Source organism: Tachysurus vachellii, chromosome 1 (assembly GCF_030014155.1).
Source record: "Tachysurus vachellii isolate PV-2020 chromosome 1, HZAU_Pvac_v1, whole genome shotgun sequence".
NCBI classification, from domain to species: domain Eukaryota; kingdom Metazoa; phylum Chordata; class Actinopteri; order Siluriformes; family Bagridae; genus Tachysurus; species Tachysurus vachellii.
Window position 1 is genome coordinate 7,336,964 of NC_083460.1, and position 18,787 is coordinate 7,355,750.

An 18,787-nucleotide genomic window follows, 5' to 3' on the forward strand; every position below is an offset into this window, starting at 1 on the left:
ATTTGTAGTTTAAGATGAAATATTTATAAAAACATGAGATAATCCGTTAATTGGGGCTTGACATTAGAATGTAAAGTAGTAGCAAATGTTCTGTCACACATGAAAAGGGTGCTTAGTGAAACTGACAGGAACGGGAGACATGTTATTAATTTCTTGCACTGACCCTTGCTATGCCATGTACGTTATAAAAGCATCAAGTGATGTGCACATAGTACGCTCGGATATTTTACGCGACACTCAGGTATTTATTTATTTTGAAGATTAGAGTGCTGGAGGGCTGCCCATAAGCTCTCCATCTGTTCGCCATTTGCTGCTTTTTACACACCCAATATTCACACAGAAGAAAGAGCTGGCCCCTTTCAAAAGACTTGTGTCTATGTCTTTCTCTCAGTTCTTTTCTGTCCCCCTCCTACTCTTTCTGGCAAACATCTCCTCTGGTTTATGTCCTCAGCTTGTGAGATGTTTTACTTTGGAATGGCTTCCAGAGGGAATCATTCTCCAATTTGATTGAAGACGTTCCTTATTAGTCAACACAGCTGAAGGCCATGTATGCTTGTGCTCGTGCTTTGAGAAATATAGGAGAAATCAATGAGATGCATCCAGACCAAAGCACAATGCCAATGCCCTTGGCTTATCCGTGCTGGCAGGTTACAATGCAACTCCGATCACTGCCATTGTGACAGGCTGAAAGTTGGCAGCTAAACATCAACACCTGGCCTGCTATTATATTTGTGAGACTGAAACATACAGTAGTAATAAGGTATAAGGAGTCTCTGGACAGCGTGTTCTGCTTGACCTGAGGGGGGACACCAGGGCAATGCCGCAAGCGATTAGCAAGACAACAGTAATCTGAGCTAGTCTGTGATCGCTGGTCTGTCTGAGGTGGAGCCTTGGACACAGGGAGGAGAGAAGGAGTGCTACCAGGAGGAGCACACATACAGTATTCACACAGTCTAATCCTTATACTCCAATACACTCAGATATTTACAGAGGCTAACAGCCTATTCTGTGACTATATCCACCAGACCAAAGGAGATGCAATGAGGGTGTGCAAAAGCTCTTCTTACTCATTGAGGTAGGTGAAGCGATGAAACAAATGCAGTTTTTTCTTAATGGCCTTCTTGTCACATGGTTGGTGTTGTTGCATATGAAAATTGTTACATGTCTCTATGAATATATATTGTGTACACCGTTTACTTTGGGTAGTAAATGTGTATTCACATAGACTTCACTCAGTCAAAACTAAAAAAAAAAAAAAAATATTTATTTATTTATTTATTTATTTATTCATTTTTAATAAAGAATTTTTTAGGAATTATTTCTTGACTGTTCACTCTGTTCGTGATCTGCTGTTTCAGATGACTGATCTGCCTTTTGCATTCTGTATGGTGAATCCCTGCTTCATCTTGCTTTTTAAGTCCCAACCTGTATAAGTAAGGACTCATCATTTACCTACCTAAGAAGTGCCCAATACACCGGGATTTATATACGCTCTTGCTGTAAAACAAATACGTGCTGAATAAGACTAGAAAACTTAACTCTGCTAGCCCTGGACATGTCTACGCTGAAGGATGTGAAAGATCCGAAATTTCCTCCAGGGGATCCTGACTCATGAATGATGTAAGCGCTCAAGAAAACTCTGAAAACTGTGTTACCATGACAAGGAAGCTTTAGTAGTAAACTTTGTCTACTTTTATACTGAATCCAGACAACCCAACCCTTCCCAACCCAACCCAGCCCAACCCAAACCAGCCCAGACGAGCCCAGCTTAGCCAGGGGGTTCCTTTCTTCCACAACACATGGAGGTATAAGGCACAGGGGGAGCATGATCTATGGTCCCCAATCCTGGCTTACATTACAAAATGAGGGATTTACCCTCCCAACCTCTTTCCTGAGGTCAACACAACACAACGTCACCCTGATAAGTCCGACTTAGCGGGGCACTCGGTAAGGACACATCTTCTTCTGTTAACATAAGCTGCTCCTTATAGTTTCGGCGATAAACACAACAGACAGCTCAAGCTCCAGGAAGATCCAATGTGCCAGAGCATGCACATTACTAGCCAATGATTGTTGTGTTTATGTATACATTATGTTTTTTCTGCCAGTTGTTGCTAGGAGATGCTTTGGGAAGATTTTATTGTTTATGAAATTCTACTGAGTTAACCATCGGCTAAGAGAAAGGTCTAAGAGTGTTAGATTACCTTAGACAGGATATGTATGTTTGCTGGTTTCTACAAAATACTCCCAGACTTAAATCCCTGTAGAGGATCCACAGTTATTGTTAACTTCCTGTGAGTCATCCACTCTGAACTTTGCACTATATGGCATGCAATTCATGGTATGCCACTTAAAAAGGTGGAGAGTATTTCAATGCAAGTTGGGATCATGAAGTAATTACATTTGTCTACATGCGTGTTTGATGGATTGTACTCGTATAGATCAGAAGGGAGAAATTATTTGTTGGGTCTCAGCTTTGAGCCAATAGAAATCAGTTACTCATGTTCTGACTCGGAATGGTTCATCTGCTATTGTGCAGTCAAACTATACTGTGCTATAGTCATAATTGTATTGGTGATGTGTGGTAAATTGTAGTAGAACAAGAATGTAATATTTATCCTTTATCTCCGGTATCCTGGGATCCAGTTTGACTTAGTTTGAAAAGCTTTCCATCAATCTTCAACTTAAGTAGGTGGTAAAACCTCTAAACCATTCCAGTCCATGTGGGGCATGAATGTAACTTGTCTTGGGACATTTTATTTTGATTCCTACATGGTTTAGATTGATGCGTTTGTGTTGTGTTTTCTCTGCCTTCCCTGCTCTGACATGCTGCAACTGCATTTAGCTCCAGCCAAGCCTTCATCAGCTAGGCTTTTAAGCTGCCATCAAATATAACAAAACTCAAAGTTTGAATGTTTTGTAAGAGTGTGAACTCTTCACTGTGTACAGATCCAGTCAAGATTATAGCAAAAAGCCTTGAGACAAACTTTTTAATTTATATTATAAATTATAATAATAATAAAATTTTAAGTATTAAGCATACATTTTTAAAAAGCTACGTCTAAATGACCCCATTAAAAATTCCCCCTTAAAACTACTGCCGCAGAAGTAAATATTATATCTAAACAAACATAAACCTAACAAGAACATGCATGTAGGTGCATTTGGGGTGAATTCTCCCTCCAGGTGCCTGGTGTTCCAGGGAAAATGAAATGAAGATCACTGAAAATTCCCGAATGGAAAAACCTAAAGAAAGATATTGTAGTATTGTATGTTGTCATTTGTATATCAAGACTGTTTCATTTAGAAGAAGTTTTAATTTATATTAATTTCCTTATTTTTACCTCAACATTTCCTCAACATGTCACCACCATCTCTCATTTGTGCACCCAAGCTTTTATGTGTTAGATGTTTCTCGGTTTCTAAAACAGGGCACATTTTAACAAGCGAACGGACATAAATGGAAGTGAAAGAAAGGGGTCAAGAACTTGCTGTGGTCTTCAAAGATCCTGTGCACAGAAAGATCTTGAGAAGGCAGCCATATAAAATGATTAAATTCCTCCTCCAGTAACCTCCATGGATCCACAAATCATACTGTACTGACTGTGCGACGATACCTAACCTTATGCCTCTGAAAGCATATACAATATCCATCGCACACAGTGAAAATATAAAATGCTGCAGTGCAAATATTCTTGCTGAAGGACAGCCAGACTACATGGAACATCTGTACCTATTTATCAAATGTAAATTGCTGGTCAAGACATGCCAGGTGTTAACCCGGTTAACACACTTACATTAGTATAATCGGATCCAGCCATAGACAGATGTTAATATAAACAGAGTAATACTCATAAAATGATTTGATGATTGAATTTCACGCTATTTAGAAATAAAAACCTTCCAACATCCCTGTTTGTGCCTTTGTGAAAGGCCTCAGCTATACCAGTGCCAGTTTCCCCATCTCTAAAATATAAAGGCATAGAGCTGGATTTAATTTTATGGATGATAGATAACAGAAAGCTACAGTATGTGACATTAAATGGCCACAGTAGACCTTCATGAACATGGTACAAAGGGGAAATGTAGTGTGGTAAATTGTAGTGTGGTAAAGGATTATATCTTGATCTTGATAGAAAAGATTTTTGCATATATGTAGACTTAACTTTAAGACTTAACTTTAACTTAACTCATTCAAACAGAGATAGTGTAGCACTTGTACAGTAATGGATATCTAAATAACAGCATCATTTTACAATGGATCAGAGTAAATATTACATTAAATCTAACAATGGTAATAGTCATTAATGACAAGAACGTATGCATTGCTCTATTAAATAATCTAACACATGATCAGCTGGGGGTGTGTGTGTGTGTGTGTGTGTGTGTGTGTGTTCGATTCCTGCCTCCGCCTTGTGTGTGTGGAGTTTGCATGTTCTCCCCGTGCCTCGGGGGTTTCCTCCGGGTACTCCGGTTTCCTCCCCTGGTCCAAAGACATGCATGGTAGGTTGATTGGCATCTCTGGAAAATTGTCCCTAGTGTGTGATTATGTGAGTGAATGAGAGTGTGTGTGTGCCCTGTGATGGGTTGGCACTCCGTCCAGGGTGTATCCTGCCTTGATGCCCGATGACGCCTGAGATAGGCACAGGCTCCCCGTGACCCGAGGTAGTTCGGATAAGCGGTAGAAGATGAATGAATGATCAGCCAGATCATCAAAGGTCCTGATGGCTGAATGGCAATAATCAGTGGTAAGTATAGGGATTATGCTTGAGCCCACTGACAGTGCTTTTGAATTTTACTTATTTATTTTTTTCATTTTGCAGCATACGGCTGCAATGTTTCATTTTGCCACCTTGTGGACAGTGTTTATTAGTGCAGTAACCCAGTTGATGGATGGCCATACTGTCTCCAATATTTTGGGAACTTAATGGGATGATGCGTTATTTCACTGTGACAAGCAACAAGGCTTGGCTTTGTGATATTTGGGCTGCAGCAGCAGGGTTCAAGTGAGCTCTGATTATCCTGTCATGACCTCAAAGTGCGGAAAAACAAGATTCACTCTGTGGCATACATGAATTCAGCAACATTGGCTATGACAATACTGTGTATTCATTCTTCCTATCATACCAGGCAAACGGACAAGAAATTTTGCAGCAGAATTAAATGTGTCACACTCATAAACCCAAAGACCTGTAAAAAGGAATCAGACTGTCACTATATGTAGTCTAAATGTAAATCTGTTTTCCCCTTTTAGCTTTTTGTAACATCTGTGCTATGAAATGTAATAGGTTTTCACAAATCCAGCACATAATGGACCCATTTCTTTAGCATCAAAAGCTAAAACAATCGCACGTCACCAGAGGAAAACGGATTATTTCGTGAATCAAGCTTAGCTTGTACGCGCCAGGTCTGTGATATCTGTTCCAGTTCTTTTCAGCAAAAACTTCACATGCTGCTAACCTGAAAAAATACACAAATGTGATTATGTTAAAACAGACAGGAAAAAACAAATCTGATTTGACTAGTCCAGCCATCTGTCCCAACATTGCCTGAGGCGCAAGTTAAGAATTACTAAGGGGAAATAACTTTTTAAAAAGCTTTTACTCAAAGCGCATAGGAATCTCAATGAGTTTGTAACATAAGCAAGACATAATTCAAAGCTTCTGGGAAATGAGACACGAGTTAAGATAATCAATGTGGTGTGAGGTTTCAAATTGGAGTATACTAGTACACTTTCTTTTCTGTAAGGGGAAGGTGTACTGAAATGGTTAGCATATGTGGGTGCACTGTGTGTGGTGTTAAATGAGGAAGCTGCCAGATTAGCGTCACTGGCTGCTTCCCAGAGAGAAAGAGAGCTGATCCCAGGTGTTTGCCCATGTGACTGTAGATAAAGCAGGCAGAATTAGTACTAATCCTGTCCTGATCTTTTGCAGAAAACTCCTCTTCCAGTCCCCTGTTGTTTCTCAACACTCTCTGAAAGGACAGCCAACAGGGACCTGTGACCCACTTTTTTAAAGTTCTTAATAAAAGAGAAGGAAACACATGCTCGACTAATTGCTTCTTAGATATCTGTTGATTATTGACTTAGATTTTGAATCCTAGGTTTAAGAAATATTTAACTCAGGTTCTTCTTGCCCACAGATTGATTAAGCAAAGTATGGCATAAGACAAATATTTAAGTAGTGGATAAAAAGTGTCTTATCATCAGCGGATTGTGTTTGAATCCAAATAATGCCACAGCCATCTATGGCCAGAAGCCAAGGAAGCAATATTGGCCTTACTCTGTAGGTGGGAGGCATGGATTACTCTCTCTGTCCTGTCAATCACAGAAACACTAGACAATCACGGGAGTCTCTGAGATCATGTACTGTATGTGGAAGAGGGCAAATAGTGCTTCCATCTGAGTACTGCACGTGACAAGAGGGGTGCTGGTTTCACATGTCTCGGGGGAAGCACATGTTCACCTTCACCCTCACCTCTCAGCAGTCGTTGTATGTTTATTGTAGAATATTCTGTCTTATTATAGGGTCCATTTGCATATTGCAGGCTTCTCTGATATAGGTACCACAGAGCTTATATAGAAGTTATTTTTGTTCTGAAACCTTTTTTTCTACCCAAAATTTATACACTACACACACACACACACACACACACACACTCACACACACACACACACACAAAGATCTTTGAATAGAGCTCAACTTTGAATTGGAGCTCTGCACCTGGCCAGATGAAGTCCTGTGGCCTGTGTTAACTCTGTTTGAACCTGCAGGGTTCCTTTCATAAGGCCATGAATCAAAACCTGGAATATTCCACACAGCCACCAACCGAGTAAAATATGCCATCCATGTGTTTTGTGTGGATTGTCTTTTCAATCCTTTAAAATAAATAAAAAAAAATCAAGGAATAATTCACCCAAAAATGTTAACACTGTTGACAGTGAATGATAATTATACTGAGTAAACGTTTGAACTGGCTGCTGAATAATCAGAATGTAGTCCATACAGAACATTTTTATATATGCAATGTGAAAGGAAAATCAACATGTGAAGCTGAATGGCTGTCATAGTTTACTGCACTGCCATCACAGTATTAATAATAATAGCCTAACCGCAATTCATTTAATTTACATAGGCTTTTATGTTTACTTTATAAGGAAAGTTTTACTTTAATTTATTGGGTAATGTGATGAATACAATTTTCCTCTTTCAAAGGAAGGATATAAATAGAAAGAAGTCACTAGAAAGTGTTTTTGCAAAATTGCAGAATTTCTATGATTCAGCATGCTTTAATGTGTCAAAGTGCATTAAATCTGTCATCATGAGTCACCCAGAGCCAGTGTGTGTACCAGTATGCATCTTATTTGCAACATCCTATCGTCAAAACAATTAACAGCTAAGTACTGTGACCACCACAAACCAAATCCTCTTATTTAGTTTTGGAAAGTCTGAAGTTTTTCAAAACTATGGTTTTAGCTAATAGTCTGTTGTGTTGGTTGGACAAAACCGTGTAAAATAAATATCTTCAAACCCACAGTGTGTATTTGTATCCTCATGAGATCAGCTGTAACACCAATTACAACCAGCTGCAGTGATGAAATTGACAGCCTCCACCACATTCTAACACAATACTAACACGAAAGGTACTTAATGACAGACATTATGCTGAATTTGTTTCACATTCAGATCACTATGAGCACGTATTCAATTCCAATGAGGCAAATAATTAGGCATCAAACTAATTTGAGTGGACATGGAAAAACTTGAAATTGGCAAACATTTCTGACAGAAAATGCTTTTTTTCGATTTTTAATTGAACCAATGAACGCGTTTGTGTGATTGACCCTTCCGGATATGTACAAACACACCAAGCACATCCTTGATTTCTTTCCAACAGGCAAATGAGTCAAAGTACAGTCTGTATTTGAAGAAAGTACAGGACTCAGGGCTATTCAGACAGGAACAGAAAGTTCATTGCAACACCTTGATCCGACATCATTGTCCCTTACTGTCACATGATTGATTGATTGGAAAACTGCATCAATGAGCAGGTGTACAGATGTTCTATTAAATTGTCCAGTGAGCGTATGTGCTGTGTATATGTAAATGCTGAAGGATTTTTATCAACAAAAAATACACCTTGTTAAATCCACATGATTGCTATTACTGTCTTGCGGTGCTTTAGTGAACTCCCACATATGATAATGCAATGATTTTGCTCTGAATCTGACAGAATTGCAGCACAGTTTTTCCAACACTTTGTTAGCAGAAAAGTCAGTCTCAAATGATTCAGTAAGACATCCTTTATTGATGGTGGTTTTAGATTTTTATGTCTATCATACAAGTGTTTGTTATTCCAGTGTGGGTTTCCTGTGGGTTTTTACCTCCATAATACATGCCGGTATTTGGACTGTTAAAACTACATTGTCAGGAAAGGCTCTGGATTCAGTGCAGTATTGGTCAAGTTTTTAAACTGTCTTTATTTCTGTCTGTATTTCTGTTTTGTGTTTAGCTTGTATTACATCGACAGAAGGCACACGATTTGTTTGTTTAGTCACCACTTATGCTTGTATTATGCTGTTGTTGCAGCACATATATACGTGATGACATATATACGTGCTCAGTAGTACATTAGGTAGAGAAGCTTTTACAAGACGGACGTGCGTATCTATAGCTTCAATCTCTAGCCAGCCAAAATGCAAACAGATGACATGGTGATGAAACAAGGCTCTGTATTCATTTATAACCAATTTTACTTTGTCATAACTTCACTTTCTAGACTATAAGTCATGCATTTACTTCTATCCTCACAGTTTGTGTACATAGACCAGATAATTACAACACCAATAGTGAGTACATTAACACCTATTAACCCCAGGTGCCCATAATGTTCTGAGCTTAATGCAATAATTGCAAAAAAAGGTGGTGGTGGTGGTGGTGGTGGTGGTGGTAGCAATGCAGCTCAATATGCAAGCAATCAAGCTTAGTGTTTGATTATTCATCCTGCAATCAAATGACAAAATAAGAGAGTAGAAAATGATTATTGGATTTCCATGTTAAAGACAGTTCATTGGTTTATATGCTCCGTTTTTGGAGACGATTACTGAAATACCATCATTTTTAAAGATAGTTAGACATTATGCAATCGGACTTAATGGGGATTTGTGTAAAGAAATACTTAAGTGCTCGGCTGTACGAATAAATAATTATAAAATAATAAATGATCTTCATTTATGAAAAACAAAGATTAAAAGTCTGCCAAAATACTATTGCATATTTTATACTCAGAATGGATAAGGCTCAGTGGTGTAGCTTATTGAGGTGGTACCAAATCCAAAACACACAGAACAGGAGATAAAAATGGATCCAAAATTGGAGCATGTTTCTCATAAATGAAGATAAGTGTTTCAAGAACTATCAGAGCAACTTTTTGTGACGTCTCCCATCGAATGTTGCATGTGACAGAGACTAAGGAGTGTTAAATAATGTGATTTATTTTGTCTGGTAAAGTAATGCCAGATATTATTTGTCAGGATTCAGGTGGTATTTTAAAAAGTGAGACATCTAAACCTAAGGCTGCTTTTATGCATATTGACCTGCAAAAGTGATGGCCAATAATCTAACAGGAAACAGTGTTTATACACTCATTTGCCACTTTAATAGGATTAATCCAATGATTTAATCTGCCAATCATATGGCAGCAGTGCATTAGGTAGTCATGCAAATACAGGTCAAACACTTAATTTTTACAGCACAGCTAAAAATTGGAAAAAGAGCAATGTTTTTCAAAAGTCCAGTTTTAGTGAGCCACTACAAAATATAACCTTAGTTTCCTGTTCTCAGCTAACAGGAGTGGAATCCGATGTGGTCTTTGGAATATGATCTGGTCTTTGGATGGTTTAGTACATCAGCCTTAAGGTTTGATATGTTGTGAATTCTGAGATGCATTTCTGTTCACCATGATTGTAAAGAGTGGTTATTGTGTTGCTGTAGCCTTCATGCCAGCTTAAACTGCCAGGCTAATGATCTCTCATTAGCATGGTGTTTCTGCCTGCAAACTGATGACGGATACACATTTTTGTTTTTCACACCATTTCATGTAAATTCTACTGAATGCTGTAAAAGTCCTCAGAGATTAGCAGCTCTCAAAATAGTCAAACCAGCCCATCTGTAACCAGCATCCATGCCAAGTCACCGTGATTACATTTTTCTCTGTACTAATATTTTATGTGATTAGTGGTAATTCATGCTCACACTGAATACTATTTAGACCATGTTTGAAGGAAGCACAAAAGAGCCATGTTTATTACATCATCTCAGTACCACTACAGGGAAGAGTGTTGTCCTTCCTTGTTTCTTACCACTAAAGTACAAATTGGTTTTGTTGTTACACACACCATGCCTTGTCTATTACAGAACTAACACTGGGTTTACTTTTAAAGAGACATAAATGTGCAGTAAGGGTGGTCTTGTGATTCGTACTTCAAAAGTTCCTGCTGGTAGAGTATTTGTTACCATTTCTATACAGCATACACTTTTCAAGATTTGTATCAGCTATGGCTAAACAGCTCATAGCTCACAGCCCACAGAGACCACCACACAGCAAGTGTACCAAAACACTTTACTCTGCTGCCTGTCTGGATTTGTTCTTAACCTCCATACATTTCCCACTTCCTGATCTGGGGGAAATGTTTTCCCATTGCCAGTCATGGAAGGCAGTAGATGGCATACACTGGGTGTAAGGCTACTTTTTTATTGGGTAATTTGACAGCAATATTACACAGGTATCTTAAAGGGGATTGGTGATGATATATATGATAAGGTCACTTCTGCCTTAAAAACATAAGCAAACTCAACTTTGGAGTTAATTCTCTCTCTCTTTCTCTCTCTCTCTCTGTCTCTGTCACTCACTCACATGTTCTGTTTAACTTCAATAGTTATATAGGTATATATAAACACACACACACACACACACACACACACACACACACACACACACACACCATATATATACTATATATACACACAGTCACATCAACAAGAATAACTATGTTTGTCAGGCCAAATCTGCTCCCATTCACTGAATCAACAGTTTCATAAGACAGGGAACTGCATTGGTTTCTCACTTTCCCAAATACTGAAGCTGAATGTTTGGACATGCTTATAAATACTGATGTGGGGTCCCCACCCTGGCGGATGTTCTACGCCCTCTCAAAACTGAGAAAAGGTTCACATAAAGAGTATAGAATGACCTAGGGCATCAAAAGAAAAAAAAAAAAAAGAAAACTCTCCTTGTATTCATCTTGAGCAAACAGAGAAGCGTACAGTAGTGATGAAAAGCGAGACACAAATGGGACATTCCTAATGGGAAAAAGAGTGACTCATTTCCTAAAAATTATAATGAGCACAGAAACTATTAGTGCTAATCTGTTTCCTTTTGATTTCTTTCATGGCATACTAACAGTCTTTTTTCATCAAAAGTGGCACTGATGAAAAAAGCTGAAGGAGGCTGTTAAGTATATAACACCAGTTCACCTGTAGTCCGAACGTTAATTCGTAGCATCTGAATGGTATTACCTGATATCCCCTTAAGGGAAACAGTTTAGTATTGTGTTGACCTTAGCTTTATATAACAATGCCTAATGTCTGCTCTTCTATTCTTTGTCTTGTAGAGTTTCAATGCTCCACGCTGTTCTAAGATGAAGTTATGGAAAAAGGCCATTTTTGCCTTTATACTCCTTAGTGCTGCTCTCTCACTTCTGCTCTTCATAACAATGAAACCCGCTGGGCCCATCATCCCCTGGGCTTCAGCCGTGTCTGTACATCCTTCAACAATAACCATCACACCATCTCCACCATTATCATCTTCATCTTCACCCATGTTGGCCAGCCATCAGCGGGCACCCAGAGCATCCGAGGACACGAATTCTCTCCTATCTGAGTGTAAGATAAACACACATTATTCTCCCATGGATTAGTTAGTCTAAAAATAAACTGATGGGGGGATTTGAGTCCAGCTTAGCAGTTCATGCTGTTTCATTTACACATCTCGCTCACATCACACCTCATGTTTCAGGTCCCAAAGGCCTGAGCCAGACTGTAGAGATATAAAAGAGCCCAGTCTTTCAGAATCAGGCCAGTAGTAAACTGATTTTAATATTAGTGAGAATATTACAATGCTATTTCCAAATGTAAGCTATTTAGATAACAAGTGAAAAATCAAAGAGCTCACTAAAGCTCTCCTGGTGTATTATTATGCTTTCCTTTGGTTTAAATTTATTTTGTCAGTGAACCAAATCATATACACTTACCTGATCCATGTAAGAAGGCATGTAAAAAAAAATCAAAAGATATCACTCAACAAGCCAATGTGAAAAGGTATTTTAAAGGCAGACATAATCCCTCTTTACATGTTTCCTAAGGTGTTGAATTCAGGCCAACAGTATGTCAGCAATGCTCTGCCATCTAGAGTACAGACATGTATGTTCCTTCCCATCTCATTGGTTTATTTTAGTGCCAATCTCCAGATTTATATTTCTTTTCAAATGATATTGATTTTGCTTTTTTTCAGTTTCGTACCTGTTTCAGAGCTTCACTGAGGGTGAGTTGCAGAGGGTCATCAGGTCACTAGTGGACAGAAAAGTTGGGAGAAGGACCAAGCGTGCGAAAAGCACAGAGACATGCTCATTGCACCAGGTGGTGCTAACAGTGAGTGAGCTGGGCCTGGGCTATGAAAGTGACGAGACGGTGCGCTTTCGTTACTGCAGAGGGAAGTGCACCAGACGCCTCAGCAACTATGACATGGTGCTGAAAAACGTCATACTGACCAAGGCATCTGAGAAAGACATAACCACTAAGGGAAGCACTGCTAAGAAAGAGCGACCACCATACAGCCGCTGCTGCCGGCCCACCAAATACGAGAACATGTCATTCTTTGACAATAAGGCAAAATTCTTCACAATTCACGACGTGTCAGCCAGAAAGTGTGGCTGTGTGTGACACTGCACGGTTTGCTGAGATGATTGTAGTAAACGAGTTCAACGCAGTCATGGGATTATATAAGCGATTAATTGTATGTATAGAGGGGCTTCAGAAAGAAGCTGGAATCAGTTAAATCGAAGTGGAAGGTGAACCAAATCCTGTGAAATCTCACTTGGAGAATCCATGCTGGATCTATGCATTTCATAATCCAAGCCACAGTCTCTCTGGCAGGGCAGAGTGGAGCGATATAGAAGTTTGTGAGGAGGAGTTTTGTCAAAGAATGTTTCAAGCTTAAGGGAAAAGCATTTTTAGTGGCATCATTTGATGTAGTGAACTTCAGTGCTACACAACACTGGCCTTTTACTGAAGACATGAAAAACCGCAATGGTGAAAATCCAGAAAAATGTTAAATAGGATATTTCCATATGGACTACAGCAGTATGAAAAAAGTGTGTTTATTTTGTAACAAATATATTCAAGTATGAAGTTATCCACAGCTACCTCATTTGTATTTGGTTACAGAAATATGCATCACACCATTTCCCTTCTGGTTAACTATTCGTTGATACAAATGTTTAGAAATACAGTCTTCTCAGGTCATATACTGTAAATAACAGCATGCATTGTTACTTGAAGTGAAAACCCATCAACGGACACCCTCGTTTCATTTGCTCTTGTCAAGAATCCAGCTTCCCTTAAATTCATGTAATCCCCAATCCAAATACAGAATGGGATTTTTGTGTAGTAGGTCATAAACACTGTGATGTTTGAGATACTTCTGTTAATGTTATAAAATTATCTATTTTATCTGTCATATTAATTATGACATAGTCAAATATTAATCAAATGTGCTGCTTTTAATGGACTGTTGTTACCTGAAAGTGTGTGGTTCACCTTAAAAGGTTAATTCTGCTCTTAAAGATTATACTCTAGTACATTCACATGGTTAAGTAAGACTTGTGCTGTTGGATTGTCCCACATTTTTAGCCCACTGTACACAGCATTACCATCTAATTCCCTTTAAGTCAATGCGGCCATAAATAACCAAAAAGAACAGTTAGATAACCTCTATATTTACTTTCTCGCTTTCTGATTATATTCTCCTACAGGTTGATGGAAGGTTTGTTAAATTAAATACAGGACATAATTAAACACACAAACAAATACAGATTGTGCCTGAATTATATACGGAACAATCAAGCTCTTACCACAGCCTGCCATAAAATCTAATGGACTTACTGTGAACACAAGGCAATAGCAGCTGAAGGAACATGCAGCCTCATAGATGCACTCAAACAACACAGCAATAAAGCTGTGGATTTATATAATTAAAAAAAAGGTCTTTATTGAAGATTGCTTTGGAAAGAAATCTTCAATAAAGGCCTTTTTTTAACTATATAAATAATCATATTTTTATCAGTATATTTAGACATCGCAATTATAATGAATTGTCCCAAATTTATCACTAAAGGAACTTCTATAATTCAGAGGCATAAGATGAAAAACTCCATGGGGAATGTGATGCAATAGGATTTCAATACACATTTATCATCTTGTAACTCCATATACATTAATATATTCATATTTTGTAAGTCTCTAAAAACAACGGTTTAGTTTTTGGAGGGTGATATGTTTTGTGTAACTTCCGTCCATTATTTTTTAGAATGGATTGTTTCTAAGTACATAAAGTGTATTTTGTTTTGTATCATTCTGTGTACCTCTGTGTAAAGATGAGCTGAATAAGGCAGTACTATGTATGTACAGACAGCTTCTTTCCAAGTTACCAATTTACAGATTGGCAGCATTGGAACTTTTTCACACCAACAGCAGAAATGTTGATGCAGTGCATCTTTGATGTGAATACTCAATATTTATTGGACAGTGGTGTGCATATTTATTTAGATACTTTACTCGAAAAAGAGATATTGACTTATTTATTTAAATAAACAGCTTGTGCCAAATGTATTTTTTAACAAATCCACTATTCCTAAGTAACTGCTGAATAAACATAATCAGCTTTACAAAAAACAATGCTTATTTTTCTTTTCATTGCATCTACACCCAAATTGTTCCTTCTCTATTCCTGAAAATGATGGCTGACTGCGTCATCCAATAATAAACATGGCTTAAATAATGTGCCAAGACCAAAGAAACATGGTTTAAAAACTCTGTTGAAGAAAACAGTCAATTTTTTTTTAAGAAACTCATTCAAGATTTTATAAAGTAGCTCTTCTGAGGTGGTCTTTAGTGTCTGAGTGAAACCAGATTAGACATTAGTGAACACCTTCATTAGTATGGACAGTACATCAGGGTTAGGGTTAGTAAAATTCCACTTAGTCTATATGTCTTTTTTTTAAGATCCCAGCATGAACATTTTTGCAGTGAGGGAAAATGTTTGTACAACCACAAGTAGCTCATCCATCAGCCATGAGTTCATACAAAAGTTAAAAAAAAAATTAAAAACAAAAGTATTACAACATACTCTTTGTTGAAACATGCCTGCAAATACAAGCAAGGCCTTCTGCAATAAACAATTACCATAGCAGGGAAAATATGTCTGCTCTGTTGTGTGCTTGCACTGTGCAAGCTAACACATTTAACACATTTAGCAAACTCTACTTACCACCAGTAAATAAATGTAAGAGCTCCATTTAGCAAATGATAAAGCATGCATTTGAAATCCACGGAAAATGTGAGTGAATACCATCAAGACAACAACTGACTGTAAACAATTTTGTAAAGCAAATTGCAGGTTGGAATTTGCCTAAAAATGGCCTCGATTGCTAAAGGTTTGTGTTTATTCATGCTCCACATATGAAACCAATTATTATCACCTCAAACGGGTCCCCTGGGTTCGTTCCATACACACTCGTCAAACCATTACAGCAACTGAACCACCTTAAATTCCACACGGCTTGGTCGCCCACCATTTAATCTTGTATAATGAGTTAGCTAATGAGAATGTCTTTCACCGTTTTTGAGACGCTTTACTGCAGCGGGTGCAGAAAGACGGTGAAGATATAATGGTTGTTGATGACAGTCAGATTTATGAGTTTGTTTAATAGAATGATTACCCACATACTCAAACTATTTAGCTTGTTCAAACTGATGCTTGCTAATGTATGTTTAACATTAAACGTAACCCCATTTCGTTCAAGGCTGTAGCTAGCAAAGCTTACAGAGCAAAAGCCTGTAACAAAAAGTCCAGTACAGAAACTTCAACACCATTTTGTTGCTGTTGGAAGTTGGGCAGCCATTAGATATTTACTGGGCGTAAACGTACACCTTTGTGACAGTGACTTGGTCAAGGTAACGGATCAAGACCGTTAACCAATGTCACAACTAAGTTAGGTGGCTAATAATGTAACCCACTAAGGACAAGTTACCTCACAAATATGTCTATGAACAAAAAATACAGTTCACAAAAAAAATAATATGTGTATTTTAATTGTAGTTATATAAATAAAGTAAATAAAGTTTCCTGGGAAAAAAAATAACGAGAAATTTTTCAACTGCAAAGTCTCTAGCGTTTCACTCGTGATTGACGTACAGAGCAGCCAATAGCGTTCCGCCAAAAATGCAAAGGCGGGAAGAGGACTATAATATAAGACAGCTGGGAAGACGGCGCGAGTTATGGAGCCGCTGAGGTAACAATGAGGATGTGGTTGTTATTATTAGTTATTTGTACTTTATTTTGTACTTGTTTTATTGTATTTTTATGTTCTTGTGGACATGAGAAACTATCATGTCACCTTAGAGACCGTTCGTTGTGTTACAGCTACCTAAGTAACATTGTTTGCATTTTGGTTTCCATGCCAACTAAACCCTTGGGGTATCTGCTTTATTGTTGTTTGCCCACGTGACCCTTTTGTTCCCATGCCGACATGTACTCTTTATGGACTTGCAGAGCTTCTCACTCAGAGCTGAACCACAGAGAATCAAGTCAAAGTGTTTCTGCTCTAAACTACTGAGTGACAGTCTGCCAAGTGTCAAGTTTGTGTGGATCAGAGGTTCAAACAATTAAACCTGGAAGAGTGAAGATGGCTGATACAATGGAGGAGTTGAGACAACATTGTCTGAGTAGAGGAGCAGCTGGGATTAAAGGCTTGGGAAGGCAAGAAACTGCATCTTTTGTCTCATGTACATGATTACATACATGCATGCATACATACGTGACCACATAAGGAACTTAATATAATGTCAAAGTTGTAACATCTGTATTCGTAAAATAGTGAGTCGATTAAAAAGTCATTATTAACGATCCCACTGTGTATACAGAACCTTCCGCATCATGGATGATGATGGCAGTAAGTCTTTAAACCTGGAGGAGTTTCAGAAAGGTCTGGAGACCTATGGTTTGTGTATTAAAAAGGAAAAGGCCAAGGAGATCTTCACTTTTGTGGACAAAGATAAAAGCGGCACCATTGACTTCAATGAATTTATTGAGAAACTAAGGGTAAGAGACTAGGTGCTAAGACTCCATAAAATCTGTTCCTTTCTCAAAAGCTAATGTGTTCTATTTTTTTTTTTTTTCCATCATCCAAATGAGCAACAGAAAAGTTTTTGTGTAAGCTCATGTTAGATTATATGTTCCCAGCAACCTATGTCCAGTGTCAGGAAGCAGGTGATCAAACAAGCCTTCCAGAAGCTGGACCGTACCGGTGATGGAGTGGTAACTGTGCAAGATTTAGAGGGAGTCTACAACAGCAAACATCACTCCAAGTACAAGAGTGGGGAGTGGACTGAGGAACAAGTGTTCCGCTCTTTTCTGGACAGTTTCGACTCACCATATGATAAAGACGGAAAGGTATTACTGTAAACGTTTCTCTGTATAAAAAAACAGCACAGTCACATATGCTGCTATCTTTGTTTCTGCAGTAGAAGTGTGCATGTAATCTGGGAGCTGCTGCTACAGATATGAAGCTCACAGAATAAGAAAATGTCACAAACATTAACCTAAGAGTGTTTTTGGTGTGCAACACATTTACCATGTTCACTTATACACGTCAGTACTTATACAAGCTCCTATGTCAGTGAGTGACATTTTGATTTGATTTTTAAGCTTCATATCTGGTCAAAACATTTTGACTTTTTTCCTTTGGTCTTGTGGTAGACTAGTCCAAGTGCACACACAAATGTATACATGTACTTTAATAATCACAAATAATGCTAATACATCTTGTAGGTTTAAGGTAGAGAATATAACTCCTCTTCCTACGCACAGTATATCACACTGGACATGGACTCCTATACTTGTATCGATAGTGGCAGTGTATGTGCTACTGATATCACGATCACCTCACTGTACCATGTCGAGATCATGTTAGAACACGTTTTTTTTTTTTTTTTTTTAAAAAAACAGTGGACCAAATATGTATATGTAATTAAACTGACAACTGTATGCATGTATATGCACTATATAAAACCCACTGTACATTTTATTTTCATACTAGCAATGCAAGTCTTTAGGCAGCTGGAGTAGTAACTTGACATGCTCCTCTCCATGGCAGGTCACTTTGGACGAGTTTGTGGATTACTACAGCGGTGTCAGTGCCTCCGTTGACAGCGACGATTACTTTGTCACCATGATGCAGAATGCATGGAAGTTGTAATCACCACGGTTCTCATCTCTTCATGGAAATTTACAAATTTGTAAAACCAGAGTTAAAAAAATAAAGATGTCACCCCCTGGTGGACACACAAATGTACTACCATTCATCTGATGTTTGGTCATCTGAACAGGAGATCCAGTAGAATTCATGTTATAATAAATCAGAACACATTATCAGGTAAATGTGTTACACAGT

At 38.2% G+C, this 18,787-nt stretch overlaps 2 protein-coding genes across 3 annotated transcripts; both read left to right on the forward strand.

The window, feature by feature from the left end:
* The first annotated feature begins 942 nt into the window (after positions 1–942).
* LOC132862534 (neurturin) lies at positions 943–14,280 on the forward strand. 2 transcript variants are annotated; one of them, XM_060894714.1, is made up of 5 exons: positions 943–1,075; positions 1,359–1,620; positions 1,709–1,947; positions 11,672–11,942; positions 12,571–14,280. In XM_060894714.1, exons 4-5 carry the CDS (start codon positions 11,699–11,701, stop codon positions 12,996–12,998), a joined length of 672 nt encoding a protein of 223 aa, XP_060750697.1. In that variant the 5' UTR covers positions 943–1,075; positions 1,359–1,620; positions 1,709–1,947; positions 11,672–11,698; the 3' UTR covers positions 12,999–14,280. The 2 variants fall into 2 exon arrangements, with proteins under 2 accessions (XP_060750697.1, XP_060750614.1); XM_060894631.1 differs by having other exon boundaries at positions 1,359–1,947.
* A 2,313-nt stretch (positions 14,281–16,593) lies between these two features.
* capsla (calcyphosine-like a) lies at positions 16,594–18,688 on the forward strand. Its single transcript, XM_060870715.1, has 5 exons — positions 16,594–16,627; positions 16,888–17,094; positions 17,259–17,436; positions 17,578–17,787; positions 18,491–18,688. Exons 2-5 carry the CDS (start codon positions 17,021–17,023, stop codon positions 18,590–18,592), a joined length of 564 nt encoding a protein of 187 aa, XP_060726698.1. The 5' UTR covers positions 16,594–16,627; positions 16,888–17,020; the 3' UTR covers positions 18,593–18,688.
* The last annotated feature ends 99 nt before the right edge of the window (positions 18,689–18,787 follow it).